The sequence below is a fragment of the Staurois parvus genome, unplaced genomic scaffold (genome assembly GCF_062004578.1).
Source record: "Staurois parvus isolate SC_StPar_1 unplaced genomic scaffold, SC_StPar_1.0 ptg000673l, whole genome shotgun sequence".
In the NCBI taxonomy this organism is placed as follows: Eukaryota; Metazoa; Chordata; class Amphibia; order Anura; family Ranidae; genus Staurois; species Staurois parvus.
Window position 1 is genome coordinate 1084537 of NW_028318469.1, and position 14082 is coordinate 1098618.

Here is a 14082-nt window from a genome sequence, read left to right on the forward strand (position 1 = left end):
GCAAAGTATGACAGAGTGTAAAGGTCAGGAGTATGTACTGCAGAATTCAGGTTTTTACATAAATATTGCACATGACAATGCGAAAATCCCAGTTCAGGGCCTCTCACCTGGCATGGCCCCAGTTTCCCCTACTGCCTCTTGAGACACTTGGCTATTCTGTCTGCGCTTGATCGGAGTACTACCAGGAGCATTTCGTCTCAGCTCCTCCCGCATGCTATGGTAGACAGCCACAATGTAAGCTGCAATTAAAAAAACAAAAACAAAAAGTGTATTCAGACAGGTCTGTTGAACATGACAAGTTTGTACGCCTGTATGTATAGGTGTTCTACATTGCATAAAGGGAAAGTAGAAATGTACCACTTACCTGAAATGATCATCAAAAAATAACTCTGACATGAGGCTGCCTGAGGCAGATATTGCACAATATTCCAACTGTTTTCCAAGCACTCTTCAACCTGGTCCTCTGGCTGTTCATTATCTGAATGATCATCTCTTTCTTCTTCATCCTCCTCCTCTTCACTGCCCTCTTCATTACCCTGAGATTTCTTCTTCTCAGTCTGAATTATTAAAATAAGAACGATCATCATTACACAGACAAAACATTGTGACTTCATTAAGACTCTACGTTAACAATTTTCTGGGACTGACCTCTCCATAGTGCACACTAGAAGGAAGTTTGCCTTTAATCCCACCATAATTAGCAGGGTCCATCCACAACAGAAACTCCCAGCAGCGTGAAAATGAGATAGTTAGGGAGTGAAAGATCTCCCTGGAGTGAATGCTGCAACAGAAAATGTGTTACATAACACAGGCTGCTAGAAATCAAAATCACAAGATGACAAAAATCAGAAAATGGAGCCACAAATTTTACCTTTGGGTAATGTATTCAACATAGGCTACAGCATCTTCTACTCTGCGTTTCTTTGTGCACAGGATAATGCGGTTGAAGTTGGCGTAAACTACAGAGGAACCCAGACGTTTAAATTCAGCAACCAACCTTGAGGGGATAAAAAGATATAAGTAGCTAGTTACTCCTACCATAAGTCTCCAAAACAAACAAAAGCTGAATTCCAGATGTGCATATTGTTCCATTGTACATGGGTACAGCTTGGACCAAATATACGCGTGTCATACTTACGGCAACCTCCATGCAAATCGGAAATCACTGTTGTAGACCCTACTATTATAGTGATTGCCATTGGCTTCTGGATCCTGTGTTAAGCAGCTGCCCTGCTGCTTAGTGCGCACAGGAAGTTGCTCACTGGAGACGGGTGTCAGAGAAAACTGCATTTTCTCAATGACTGGACGAGGTGGAGAGGCAGGGCAATGACGTCAAGTCACAGAACGCATTGCGTTCGCTAAGAAAATGTAAAGTGTTTTCTGTATGGTGCCTGTGCTGAGCAAGTGACCTTCTGTGTTCAATAGGCAACAGGATAGCCACTCAGCAGGGGACCTACTACAGTGCTCTCCAGATTCCACAGGAATCAGCCAGGTATGAGACACGCATACATACACTGGTTCGAACTGGATCACTGTAACTGCAAAAATATGCATTCCTAGAATTCAGCTTTAATTAGGACTGTAAATAGGGTAATTTTTGATTTTCACAAGCAAATTAAAACAAAAAAAAACAAAACATTTTTTTACATGGTCTAATTGTTCTCCCGGACTGTCAGAGGAGGAGTCATCTGAGCAGAGAGCATTTATAAGGTTCATGATTCTAAAACGTTATTGTGTTATATATTTCAGAAACAAGTACAAAAAATGCACTAAATTACTGAGAATCAGATTATAATTATACGAACTGATAATTTTCCATGGTCTAGACTTCTCAAGAGTCCAATACTCTGTGGCAAAGCCTTGATAAGAGATAAGCATCTCTGGACTAGGTTTACAACCAATATGTTCAAAATATGCAACGTAAAAATTTACCTGTTTTTAAATATTTTTATTAACCGCGCTGAAAGTGCTGTACAAGGCAACTGTACTTTAATGACCTTTCTTGAATGAGAAAGATAAATGTCATGAGAAATACAAACTAAAGATGGGTACACATGGGCCAAAAAATCAGGGAAAAACTGTTGATCCTGCAGGAACCAGCTGACGTTCGGCCTTTGTTTACAGCTCCCTGTCTAAAAACCGGCATCCGATCAGCGCTGGCAGCAAAAGACTGAATACAATAGCTCAGCAGGGAAGATCGCTGTACTAACATCTTTTAGTTAGTACGGCATCCTCTAAGCTTTTTTTTTTGTTCAGCTCACTGGGATGAACACTATACACTATGTATATAGCCTGCATAAGTCTCAAAAAATCTTCAGGATATCCCATTTGTTATTCCTTAGCAAGGAGTACCAAAAGGAAGGAACTATCTTGGTACTGCACATTTGTTTGACTCTAAAGCAGGCCATAAATCAGTCGACATTAACCCGGTTCAGCAGGGACTCTATGGGCAGGCTGATTTGTACCCAAGTCGATCCATCGATCGACTTGGTTACAACCAGCCTGTAAACATTTTCTGCATTTGATTACTGCCAGCAGCTATAGCCGCTAGCAGTAATCAGTGTTCTCCCAGCTGGGAAGACTTCCCACCCCTCCTACAGGCAAAATACAATAGCGATGCGGGAGGCATGTGAAGGGGGAACTGAGCTAAAGCATCGAAGAAAGAAAACTATGGGCTGCCTAAGGCTCTAAGTGCATTTGTGTTAAGCACCATGTTTTTGATTAACTGTTTGACAAACTAAATCCAATTTGTTCAGATACACAGTGCAGGCTACATGTTGTTCAGTTATGGGTTTACATGTACTTTAATCCAAGCGCTATTTAAAATCACTATGGTATCACACATTTGCTTACTGTAGGAACAATTTCTTCATCATGTTGTGGAGAGTTCGGTGAAGAGCAGGGTCATAAAGAAGTGAGGATGGAGTTCGTAGCCATCGGTAAAAATGCATAACTTGATTGTCTGCATAGACATTATGGTATTGAGTAATCTCCTTTACCCAACCCACCACCATGCTCTTCAAAATCCTAGAGGGGAACAAACAAAACAAAATAACTACCGTATTTTTTGCTCCATAAGACGCACCTGACCATAAGACGTGCTTAGGTTTTAGAGGAGAAAAACAAGAAAAAAAATATTCTGAACCAATGGACAGCAGACACAGTACAGGAGATGACCAGAGACTGTGGACACAGTACAGGAGATGACCAGAGACTGCGGACACAGTACAGGAGATGGACCAGAGACTGCAGACACAGTACAGGAGATGGACCAGAGACTGCGGACATAATACAGGAGATGGACCAGAGACTGCGGACATAATACAGGGGATGACCAGAGACTGCGGACATAATACAGGGGATGACCAGAGACTGCGGACACAGTACAGGGGATGACCAGAGACTGCGGACACAGTACAGGAGATGACCAGAGACTGCGGACAGTACAGGAGATGACCAGAGACTGCGGACAGTACAGGAGATGACCAGACACTGCGGACAGTACAGGAGATGACCAGACACTGCGGACAGTACAGGAGATGACCAGACACTGCGGACAGTACAGGAGATGACCAGACACTGCGGACCTTTAGGGAGGGAGGGGGAGTGTGTACCTGAATTTGACAGGTACCCGCTCCCAATTCCGCGGAGTTCTCCTTCCTATACTGTGGGCACCCGACTTTGACAGCCGGGTGCCCACTGCGCATGCGCGAGAAGTGCTGCGCTTTGTGAATGGCCCGGCGTGTTTTGGGACCTGTCATGTGTCCCAGAAGACACTGGACCATTCACAAAGCGCAGCGCTTCTTGCGCATGTGCAGCGGGCACCCGGCTGTCACAGATGCCGGGGCGGGAAGAAGCCGGCGCGGGAAGACTACAGCGCTGGACTGAGGAACAGGTGAGTTCCTGCCACAGAGAACGCCCGGCCCGGTATTCTGACATAGTGGCGGCGGAACTACCGGACCGGCCGCTTTATATTCGCTCCATAAGACGCACTGACATTTTCCCCCCTTTTTTTGGGGGAAAAAAAAGTGTGTCTTATGGAGCGAAAAATACGGTACATCTGATTCCATCTTGGCATGACTACATGGGTTACAAAATACATTTGGCATTCTCTGATTCATTAGTCACTGTGCTCTTTAAAATATGCAGCACTTTAGGAAACCTGCAAATTTACAGGATTACAGTTTACTGAAACTTCCACAAAGACACAGTACCTGAAGGTGTTTGAGCAAAGCGCTGTCTCGTCGTAACTAGCAACAGCTGTTGCCTGGTTTCCAGTAACCATATCTTCAAGGGATGCCTGCTGCAGTACATCAAAGCTGATGCCTATACTGCCAGCACCTTCAAGGTCATTAATGTGATGTGACTGCAAGATACTGTTTACCGCCAGGCTCTGAATATCCAGCTCCACACACACTGCAGCAATGACAAACATTACAGTGCAGTTGCAAAATGAATGTGCAGTTCCAAGCTTCCACACAATAAAAAATAAGATAATTATACTATATGTTACTGTAATATCTATAAAATCTGTACCAGTATTATAGCACCCTGGGTTGTTGATTTCCACAGACGCCCTCTCATCGAACTCCATAACTAACCGGTTGTCATCTGCCTCTTTGCCCCCAAGGTCAGGTCGGGAGCCTGGGGAAAGCCACAGGAGATGATTGTGACGTTTAAGGTGCCTTGCAAAGAACAGGTCTGAGCCAAAAGTAGACACATCATCAGGGAAGTTACCCACAGGAAGATGGTAATATCTGTGATAGGGGATAAAAAGTCAATGCAGGTAAAATGCCTTTATTGCCAAATTAAATTACATTTATTTATTAAACGTACCTATGATAAATATAATCAATCATTGAAGCAAAGTATCATTTGCAAGGCCCTCAATTAGAGGACAAACAGGGAATCGGTCTTCCTGATGAAAGCTGTTATTTTGAGGTAGACTCTAATGGAATAAAGATTTCCTTTTTCTTTATTATATCTTTTATTAATTTTTTCAAACCGATATAAAACAACCTAATACACGTACATTTTATAAATACATAATACCATTTTTAAGCTCCTTTCCCAACTCCCACCCAACCCACCCTCCTCCCCCATCCAGGTACCCCTGTCCACACATTGCCTGCTTTCAAATCCTCATTACACTTATCTGTTTAAATCTATAACATTTCCCCTTCTCACCCACTCTCCCTGTCCGATATTCCATCAAAATCTCTCTAGGCTATCCCCCTGAACTCCAGACCATGTCCAGATATCTTTTAGATGTTTTAAAATCTGACCAAACACTCCACGGTTTCCTAAATCTTTCCATTTTATCCTCCTCCATATGATATAGTTTCTCCAATCTGTAAATATTTTTGACTCTGTTTATCCAATCATTTATTCTTAGGGGCTCTGAGTACCGCCAAAACTTAGGGATCAGGCCCTTAGCTGCACTGATTAAATGATATAATATCTTGTTTTGATATGGTTTCACTATAGGCTCAATGTTATAAAATAAAGACATCCACGGGTCTTTCTGAAAAATAATCCCTATAATGGATTATTTCCTTCCAATAGACCTGTATTTTCAGGCAATCCCACCATATATGTGCCATTGTTCCCCTTTTCCCCACACCCTCTCCAACATAAAGGTGAAATATCCCCTTGCTGCTTGTGCCACACTTGGTGTAACATACCATCTCGCTAAACATTTGTAATTCATTTCCACTGTGCTTATATTTATCCTTGTGTGCAACTTTGAGTATTCTTTTTTTGCTCATTCGCTTCTGTTCCAAGCTCTTTTTCCCATTTTCCCAAGAAGGGGGGCGTGATCAGATCCTTCCAGATCCATAAGGATCTTATATATCCCTCAAGGTGGCTTGTTTTGGCGCCATCTTTATGTTCAACAATTTTTCAAATGGATACATATCCTCCAGCATCCTTAATGTTTGTGGGAGCATTGCAACAAAATGTCCTAATTGGCCGTGTCACCACTCATCTAATGTGAAAAATAACTTTTTTTTTCTTTTAAGTCCTGAAAAGTGTGCAATTTCCCTTTATTCAAAATATCCTTCAAACATGCATTTTTATCCATAATCCATATTTTCCATCCAGGGGGGAGAATACTCCGTACCGACCAAGGGAGTCAATACAGAATTATATTTTCATCCCTTTTGCTTATATATTATATCCCACACACTTAAACTTTCTTGGTCAGTGAACTTGTGTTTACATCTAATATATGAAAATTATGTGGTATCCAAACAATCTTTTCTAACTGTGCCTTACTCAAAATCCCTTCCATATTTACCCAAGCTTTCTCTTGTGAATTAAATGTCCGATCTACTAATCGTGATAACAACACAGCTAAATAATACTTCCTAAAGTTCGGCAAACCCAATCCCCCATTCCCTTTAGCCCTACACAATACCTCATACCAAATTCTCGGTCTACTATTTGCCCATATAAATCTGAGTATCATCTTCTTTATTATCCCAAAAAAAGGCCTTGGTAAATTTACTGGAAGCATATGAAACTTATATAGAATTTTAGGTACTATCAACATCTTTACCAGATTTACATGACCTATCCAGGAAGCTCCTCGCTTAGAAAGTCTCCCCAACTCATCTTTTATTTAATTTATTAAGGGGATATAATTTGCCTGGTATAGGCCCTTTATTGAAGGGGTCAATTTTATTCCCAGATAACCTATTTCCTTCCCTCCAAGTAAATGGGAATTCTTTTTATAGACTCAGCTTTTCTGACTTAGGGATGTTGATGTTTAGAATCTCTGACTTTGGAGTTTATTTTCAAGTTTGATAACTCCCCGTACTTTTTCAATAATCTCATTAAATTAGGCAACGTTATTGTGGGATTTGCAATATAAAAAAACATATCTTCTGTGTATGCTGCCACCTTATGCTCCACTTCCCCTATCTTTATATACGCACTGTCTTACCCTCGCCAGGACGGGTTCCAGAGATAGAACAAACAACAATGGAGAAAGTGGACATCCTTACCTGGTTCCGTTATACATTTTAAAGAATTGAGAGAGGGATCCATTTACCTTAACCGCCGCTGACGGCCCGTTATAAAGTCCCTTTACCCTCTTCAACATTTTAGGCCCTATTCCTAAGACCTCTACCGTATCAAACATAAATCCCCAGTTGAGCCTGTCAAAAGCTTTTTCAGCATCAACAAGAATAATGTCGGTTGATTCTCTCGCTTTACTTTTTGTAATAGGAAAAATGATCTCAAGCCATTATCCCTTCCTTTTCTTCCGGGGATAAAACCTACCTGGTCAAGGTGCATTTACTCCGGCTTCAGCAACTTCAATCTAGTTGCCAATACCTTAGCATAACTTTTGTATCGATGTTTAACAGGGATATGAGCCTGTAACTAGCACAATGGGAGCTATCCTTCCCTTAAGTATGACCGTTACATATGCTTGCAATGACTCTTCCTTCATTTCTAACCCCTCTCCTATTGCATTCATATAGCCACGAATTTACGGGACCAAAAGATCTCTACATTTTTTAAAGTAGCCTATCGTGTATCTGTCTGGACCAGGACTTTTTCCTGCGGCTGTATTCTTCAGGGCCAAAACAATTTCCTCCGGGGTAATAGCTCTAAGGCCTCTATATTTTGATCTGCAATTTTTTGAAACTCCACCTCCTTTAGATAATTCTGTCCATTTCTCTCTTTCATCCAATTCTCTTTGGATTCTAAGGCTCAGATTGTACAACTTTCTATAATAACTATGGAACCTGCTAGTAATATCAGTAGTGGCGTACACCAGTTCTTTACCATCTTGAATTTTATCTATAAATTTTATTTTTTTTCCTTTAACCTCCTCATTAAATATTTTCCAGGTTTATTCCCCCACTGATATCTTTCTTTTGATACCCTATTAAGTATCCTTCTCGACTCCTGTTCCATAAAGTCTTTTAATTCCTCTCTTTTAATAATTATCTTCTGGTGAACCCAATTTCTTTTTATGTGACTGCTCTAACTTATAAAGCTCCTCCTTCACCTTATTTATTCCCCCCCCTTAGTCTTTCTTATTTTTGCTCCTATTGCAATCAATATTCCCCTAATATAAGTGTCTCTCAAGTTGTAGCCGGGGAAATGTCCTCCGTGGCTACAACTTGAGAGACACATAGATTAGGAAGAATTGCTCAATTTCCTTCCATAACCTTTTCTCTATTTCAGGATCTTGCATAAGCATCTCATTTAACCTCCAGGTATTTATCCTTTCCTGATCCCCTCCTACCCGCAGTCTCATTGTGACAGGAGCATGATCAGCAATAGACATAACCTCTATATTGAAGCTCACCAACGACTCCAATTGTCTATGATCGATCATAATATAATCCAGTCTTGAATACTTTCCATGTACTAAAGAGAAGAAGGTGTAATAGCTCTTTCTCTTGGATGTTCAACACTCCAGGTATCCATCAATTGATATTGATATAATAGCCTCTTCAGGAAATTTAATTTCCTCCCACCCTCTCTCTGTGTACCCGATGACGTATCCAACTGAGGATCCAAACAAAAATTAAAATATCCTGCCACAATCAGACCACTCTTTTTAAATTCAGACAGTTTTCTTTCCTATCTCTCCTATTCTTCAGTGAGGCTGGCATCTTAACCTCTGTTTGACCTGCAGTTGCCATGTTGCTGTATGTGTGATCAAATATAACACCAGCTATTTGATAGCTTAAAAGGCTGATTGAGGAAATAAGCAATGGTAATAGTTATTCACGCCTTGAATGTAATAATTTTGAAAAGCTGTTAAATCAATGGGTTTAGTTCTACTTTCAGACCTGTGCTTCAACAGCCATGACATTAAAGCCAGAGACTGAGAGGCCCCAAGACAGCAGGCCTGTTGGGAAAAGGGTAGGGTCATCTCCTAGAAGTCAAAGTAAGTCTGTGTGCAAGGTCCTTCTGGGCCAGTTAGGTACAATTAAATTCAGTGTCTTCATCTCTTGCTCAATTTTTTTGAGAAGACTAAGTATTTGCACTCAAGGGAAGACACTGGATGGTTGACCAGGGCATAATCAGGACATCAGAGGCCAGCACAAGAGGATCCTTAGTCCTGTTCACAATTTGAGGTAATATGTTGCTGATTCTGAAGTCCAGAATGCCTGTATCCAGTGTCCCCCATTTCTAACATATTAGATAAAATTTTGCAGGTTGAAGGACCAATTCCCCCTGCTTCAGGTGTTGGCAGCTGAGATAGTCCACTTTCCAAATGTCCACTCCTGGGATGTGGACTGCAGAAGTATAATTGGATGCAGATTAGTGCTCAAATTAGTTTCTGTTCTAGTGCAAGGAGCACATCATCACTCTAAAGTTGAATGTTGTGTGGGTCTTTGGCAAAGTGAATGTTCGCCTGTGGTTTTGCTACGGTTTCCTTTTGCCTGGTCTCTACCATAGCTACAGGTGAGGATATTCCCCTGTGGGGTACTCACAGAGAAAGACGCATATAGGTAAGCATGTACAGAAGAATGCAAAAACCTAGGTGTAGACATGCCCTGTAACGAATACAGTGTGACTCTTTCCTACCCATGTCCACGATGCCAGACTGTACATAATTTTTTGGTTCGATGTCCTTAGGTTTTTATTTGGGATATAATGATTTAGTTTATTTTTGGTAGCTACTATGAATTATTTTGCCCCTAATATATATAAAAAATAGTTTTGTGGTATATGGATTAGATATATATATATATTTTTTCAGTGGATTTTTAGTTTATATATATTGTGTTGCCTTCACAGGCTAATTGAATTAAAGTTACTTATATGGGACATGTAGTGTACCACCGCCATCTAGTGGCAAACATGTATGGCAGTTCTCCTCTGGATATGTAAGCTCTCAGACAGGAAGTGACTCTTGGTTTAGGAAGCTCGTCAGCCATTTTAGACTTCTATTCACTGGGGATGCAGTGTGCTTGCTTCTCTCCCAAGGGGCTTGAGACATCATCACCTGTAAGTGCCTTTCTTCTGTGTCATCTGTCATTTATGTTACACTAGTTATTCTATGTATACTGATATGCTGTTATTGTATTGTGTTTCAGTTTCACCTATAAAATAAAGTTGGATTCTTTGGTAGACAACACAAGCAGTGGGCTTCTGTTTGCTGGAGATTCTGACAAGGGTTTAGCTGTCCGTTTAGAGCCACACATAGTCAGTGTTTTGAGAACGGAACAGTGAAAAGGTGAAGCGCAACAAGCCTGGAGATAGGAGTCACCGCACAGACAGAATGAGTCTAAGATCAGGAAGACAGTATAAGGCTGAAGATCAGCCACCCGGGACACATCAAGGCAGGGAGAGCATGCCAATTGTCCAGCAAGATGATGCACGCTCACACTCGTCTAGATCAGCAAGGTCCAGTCAGATTTCATCAGCAAGTGCCCTTTTAGCCAGAGCTCGCGCCAAAGCAGAGGCAGCTCGTGTTCAGCTAGAATTCGCTGAGAAAGAGGCCGCCATTATGAAAGAAAGGGCTGAGAAAGAGGCCACCATTATAAAAGAAAAATTAGAACAAGAAGCAAAGTTGCATATTCTTCAGCGGCAGTGTGCAGCCACCGCCGCTGCAGCAGAGGCCGCAGCTTATGCCGAAATGGAACGGTCTGGAAGTGGGTCTATCCACGAAGGCCCATATGTGCCTGAGAAACCCCTCTCCTCAGTAGAACGCACAAGGAAGTATGTCCAAGAACATTCAAGCAGCAATGCAACAAAACAGTTCCCCAATCCAGAGTCAGCTGAATCTAAACCAAGACCAGCAGAATCCCTGAGTGTACAAAAACAAACCAATCCAGAATCAGCTGAATCTAAACCAAGACCAGCAGAACCCCTGAGCGTACGAAAACAAACCGATGAGGCCAGCAGTACCAGAGCGATTAAAAATGAATCCTTACCACAGCAATCCAAACACCAGAGTACACAAGATGTCACTAAATATCTTATCCGAAAAGAAATGGTTAATTCGGGCTCTCTCAAGTTTGATGACTGCCCTGAGAATTACTGGGCATGGAAGTCTTCTTTTCTGTATGCAGTCAAAGACTTAGGCTTATCAGCAGCCGAGATGCTGGATCTGATGATAAAATGGCTTGGGACGGAGTCAGCAGAACATGCAAGAAGGATGCGCAGGGTACATATATTTAACCCTCCAGCAGGACTTGATATGGCCTGGCAAAGGCTAGAGGAAAGATATGGATCACCAGAGGCAATTGAAGGTGCTCTAATGAAAAGACTTGAGTCTTTTCCCAAGCTAAACAGCAGACAACTTGAAACTGCAAGAGCTGGGTGATATTCTTTGGGAAGTCCAGTGTGCCAAAGAAGAAGGCTATTTAAGAGGACTTGCACATTTAGATACCGCCAGCGGTACTAAGCCAATAGTGGAGAAACTACCTCACAACCTGCAAGAAAAATGGGTGAGTGTTGGAGCCAAATACAAAGAAGAATATGATGTCCCCTTCCCCCCTTTCTTTGTGTTTTCTAGATTTGTACAGCAGCAAGCAAGGATCCGATGTGATCCCAGCTTTTCCTTCATCACCAGCAGTCAACTGCCAAAGGCAGAAAAGCCACTTCGATCCTACAATAGGACTTCAGTGATCGCCCACAAGACAACGGTTCCCTCTGAGGACCCAGGCTGTCCAAGCAGCTACAAGGTAAACACCTTTGAAGGTCCTGACAGACTTTGCCCACTTCATAAAAAGCCCCATCCTTTAAACAAGTGCAAAGGGTTCAAAAGTAAACCCATCAAGGAAAGGATAGCCTTTCTTAGACAAAACGGCATCTGCTTCAAGTGTTGTGGATCCACTAAGCATCTAGCAAAAGACTGCAAAATACAAGCGGATTGCTCAGAATGTGGCAGTAACAGACACATCACAGCTTTACACCCTGATACATTGCATCAACCACTAGAGGTCGCTGAAGAGCAGAAAGATGAGGGCAGGGAGCAAAAGGATAATTCAGCTACCCCAGTAATGTCCAAATGCACTGAAATCTGTGGCGACAGTACAAGTCCACGCTCATGTGCCAAGATCTGCCTAGCAACAGTGTACCCCACAGGGAAAAAGGAGAAGGCAGTTAAGATGTATGTAGTTCTGGATGAACAGAGTAACAGATCACTGGCAAGGTCAGACTTTTTCGATGCCTTCAACATTACATCAAGTGCTATCCCATACACCCTAAAGACATGTGCAGGAATGATAGAAACTTCAGGAAGAAGAGCTACTGACTTTACTATTGAGTCTCTTGACAAGAGAGTCCATCTCTCACTTCCCATTTTGATAGAGTGTGATATGATACCGGATGATAAAACAGAGATCCCTTCACCAGAAGTAGCCAGTCATCATCCTCATCTCAATTCAATATCTCACCTTATTCCAGCTATCCAGACAGATGCCTCTATTCTTCTACTTCTTGGGAGAGACATTTTACAAGTACATAAGGTACACCAACAAATTAATGGGCCCTTTAATGCCCCCTATGCCCAAAGACTTGACCTAGGGTGGGTCATAGTAGGAGAAGTTTGTCTAGGAGCAGTACATCGGCCTGACAGTGTCAATACGTCAAAGACATCTGTGCTACTGAATGGACGCACATCCCTTCTAAGTCCATGCCAAAACAGCTTTGTTGTGAAAGAAACCCTTAACATCCCAAAACCATACTGTGACTTTCCTTCTAGTTACAATAGAGACATTAGTAGTGGCATGGAGTCTGACACTTTAGGGAACTCAGTATTCCAGAGAACAAAAGATGACGACAAACAAGCAATGTCTATAGATGATCGAGCTTTTCTCCATATCATGGATAAAGAGACTTTCCAAGATGAAAACAATTGGGTAGCTCCCTTACCCTTTCGCACACCAAGGTGTTACTTACCCAGTAACAGAGAGCAGGCCTTGAAGCGCCTGAACACACTATGTAAAACCTTGCAAAGAAAGCCTGAAGTGAAAAAAGACATTACAGAATTCATCAAAAGGATGCTTGATAATAATCATGCTGAAGTAGCACCGTCACTGGATGAAGGTAAAGAACACTGGTATCTGCCAATGTTTGGCGTTTACCATCCACACAAGCCAGACCAAATAAGAGTTGTGTTCGATTCCAGTGCTCAACATGGAGGTGTTTCATTGAATGATGTACTACTGAGTGGCCCAGATCTAAATAACACACTTCTGGGAGTCCTCTTACGCTTCAGGAAAGAGCCTATTGCTTTCACAGGTGATGTGCAACAGATGTTTTATTGTTTCCTAGTGAGAGAGGACTATCGTGACTACCTGCGTTTCCTGTGGTACAAGGATAATGACATAGCTAAAGAGGTGACAGAGTACAGAATGAGAGTACATGTTTTTGGTAACAGCCCGTCTCCTGCTGTTGCCATATACTGCATGCGCAAAGCTGCCCAGAAAGGTGCAGAATGTTATGGTCAAGATGCCAAACACTTTGTGATGAGACATTTCTATGTAGACGATGGACTTGCTTCAGCTAACACACCTGAAGGAGCAGTCGACATTCTCAACAAAGCAAAACAGATGCTGGCGGAGTCTAATCTGTGACTACATAAGATTGCCTCTAACAGCAAACAAGTCATGGAAGCTTTCACCGCAGAAGATAGAGCTAAAGATCTCAAAGACCTGTGCCTGGGAACAGACACCCTTCCTTTACAGAAGAGTTTAGGCCTAAGCTGGGATCTAGATAAAGACTGCTTTGTGTTTCAGGTTTCTTTAGCAGAAAAGCCATTCACAAGAAGAGGGATCCTATCCACTGTGAACAGTCTTTATGATCCTCTCGGGTTTGTAGCACCAGTCACCATAAAAGGTAAGGCCTTAGTTCGTGAACTGTCAAGTGGAGAAAGTGAGTGGGATGCCTTACTTCCACAAGAGAGACTCCATGAGTGGGTCCAATGGACAGAATCTTTAGAAGCTTTACAATGTCTACAAATATCCAGATGTTATGTTCCTGTTTCATTGTCACAGGCCTGCAAGAGAGAACTGTACATCTTTTCAGATGCCTCTGTTATAGCGATAGGTGCAGTCGCTTACTTGAAGGTAAGTGATGCAGGAAATGTCTGTCATGTTGGAT

The 14082-nt window shown here is 42.0% G+C and overlaps 1 protein-coding gene across 1 annotated transcript in view; it reads right to left on the minus strand.

Annotated features, from left to right (window-relative positions):
• Window positions 1–14082, minus strand: part of POLE (DNA polymerase epsilon, catalytic subunit) — a 128357-nt gene that overhangs the window by 9152 nt on the left and 105123 nt on the right. The window contains exons 38-44 of the mRNA XM_089652208.1: window positions 4537–4757; window positions 4215–4416; window positions 2854–3027; window positions 872–997; window positions 649–781; window positions 365–557; window positions 108–239 (exon numbers count right to left, since the gene is read on the minus strand). Of these exons, the coding sequence (XP_089508334.1) occupies window positions 108–239; window positions 365–557; window positions 649–781; window positions 872–997; window positions 2854–3027; window positions 4215–4416; window positions 4537–4757 (1181 nt within the window). The remainder of the gene's footprint in view (window positions 1–107; window positions 240–364; window positions 558–648; window positions 782–871; window positions 998–2853; window positions 3028–4214; window positions 4417–4536; window positions 4758–14082) is intronic.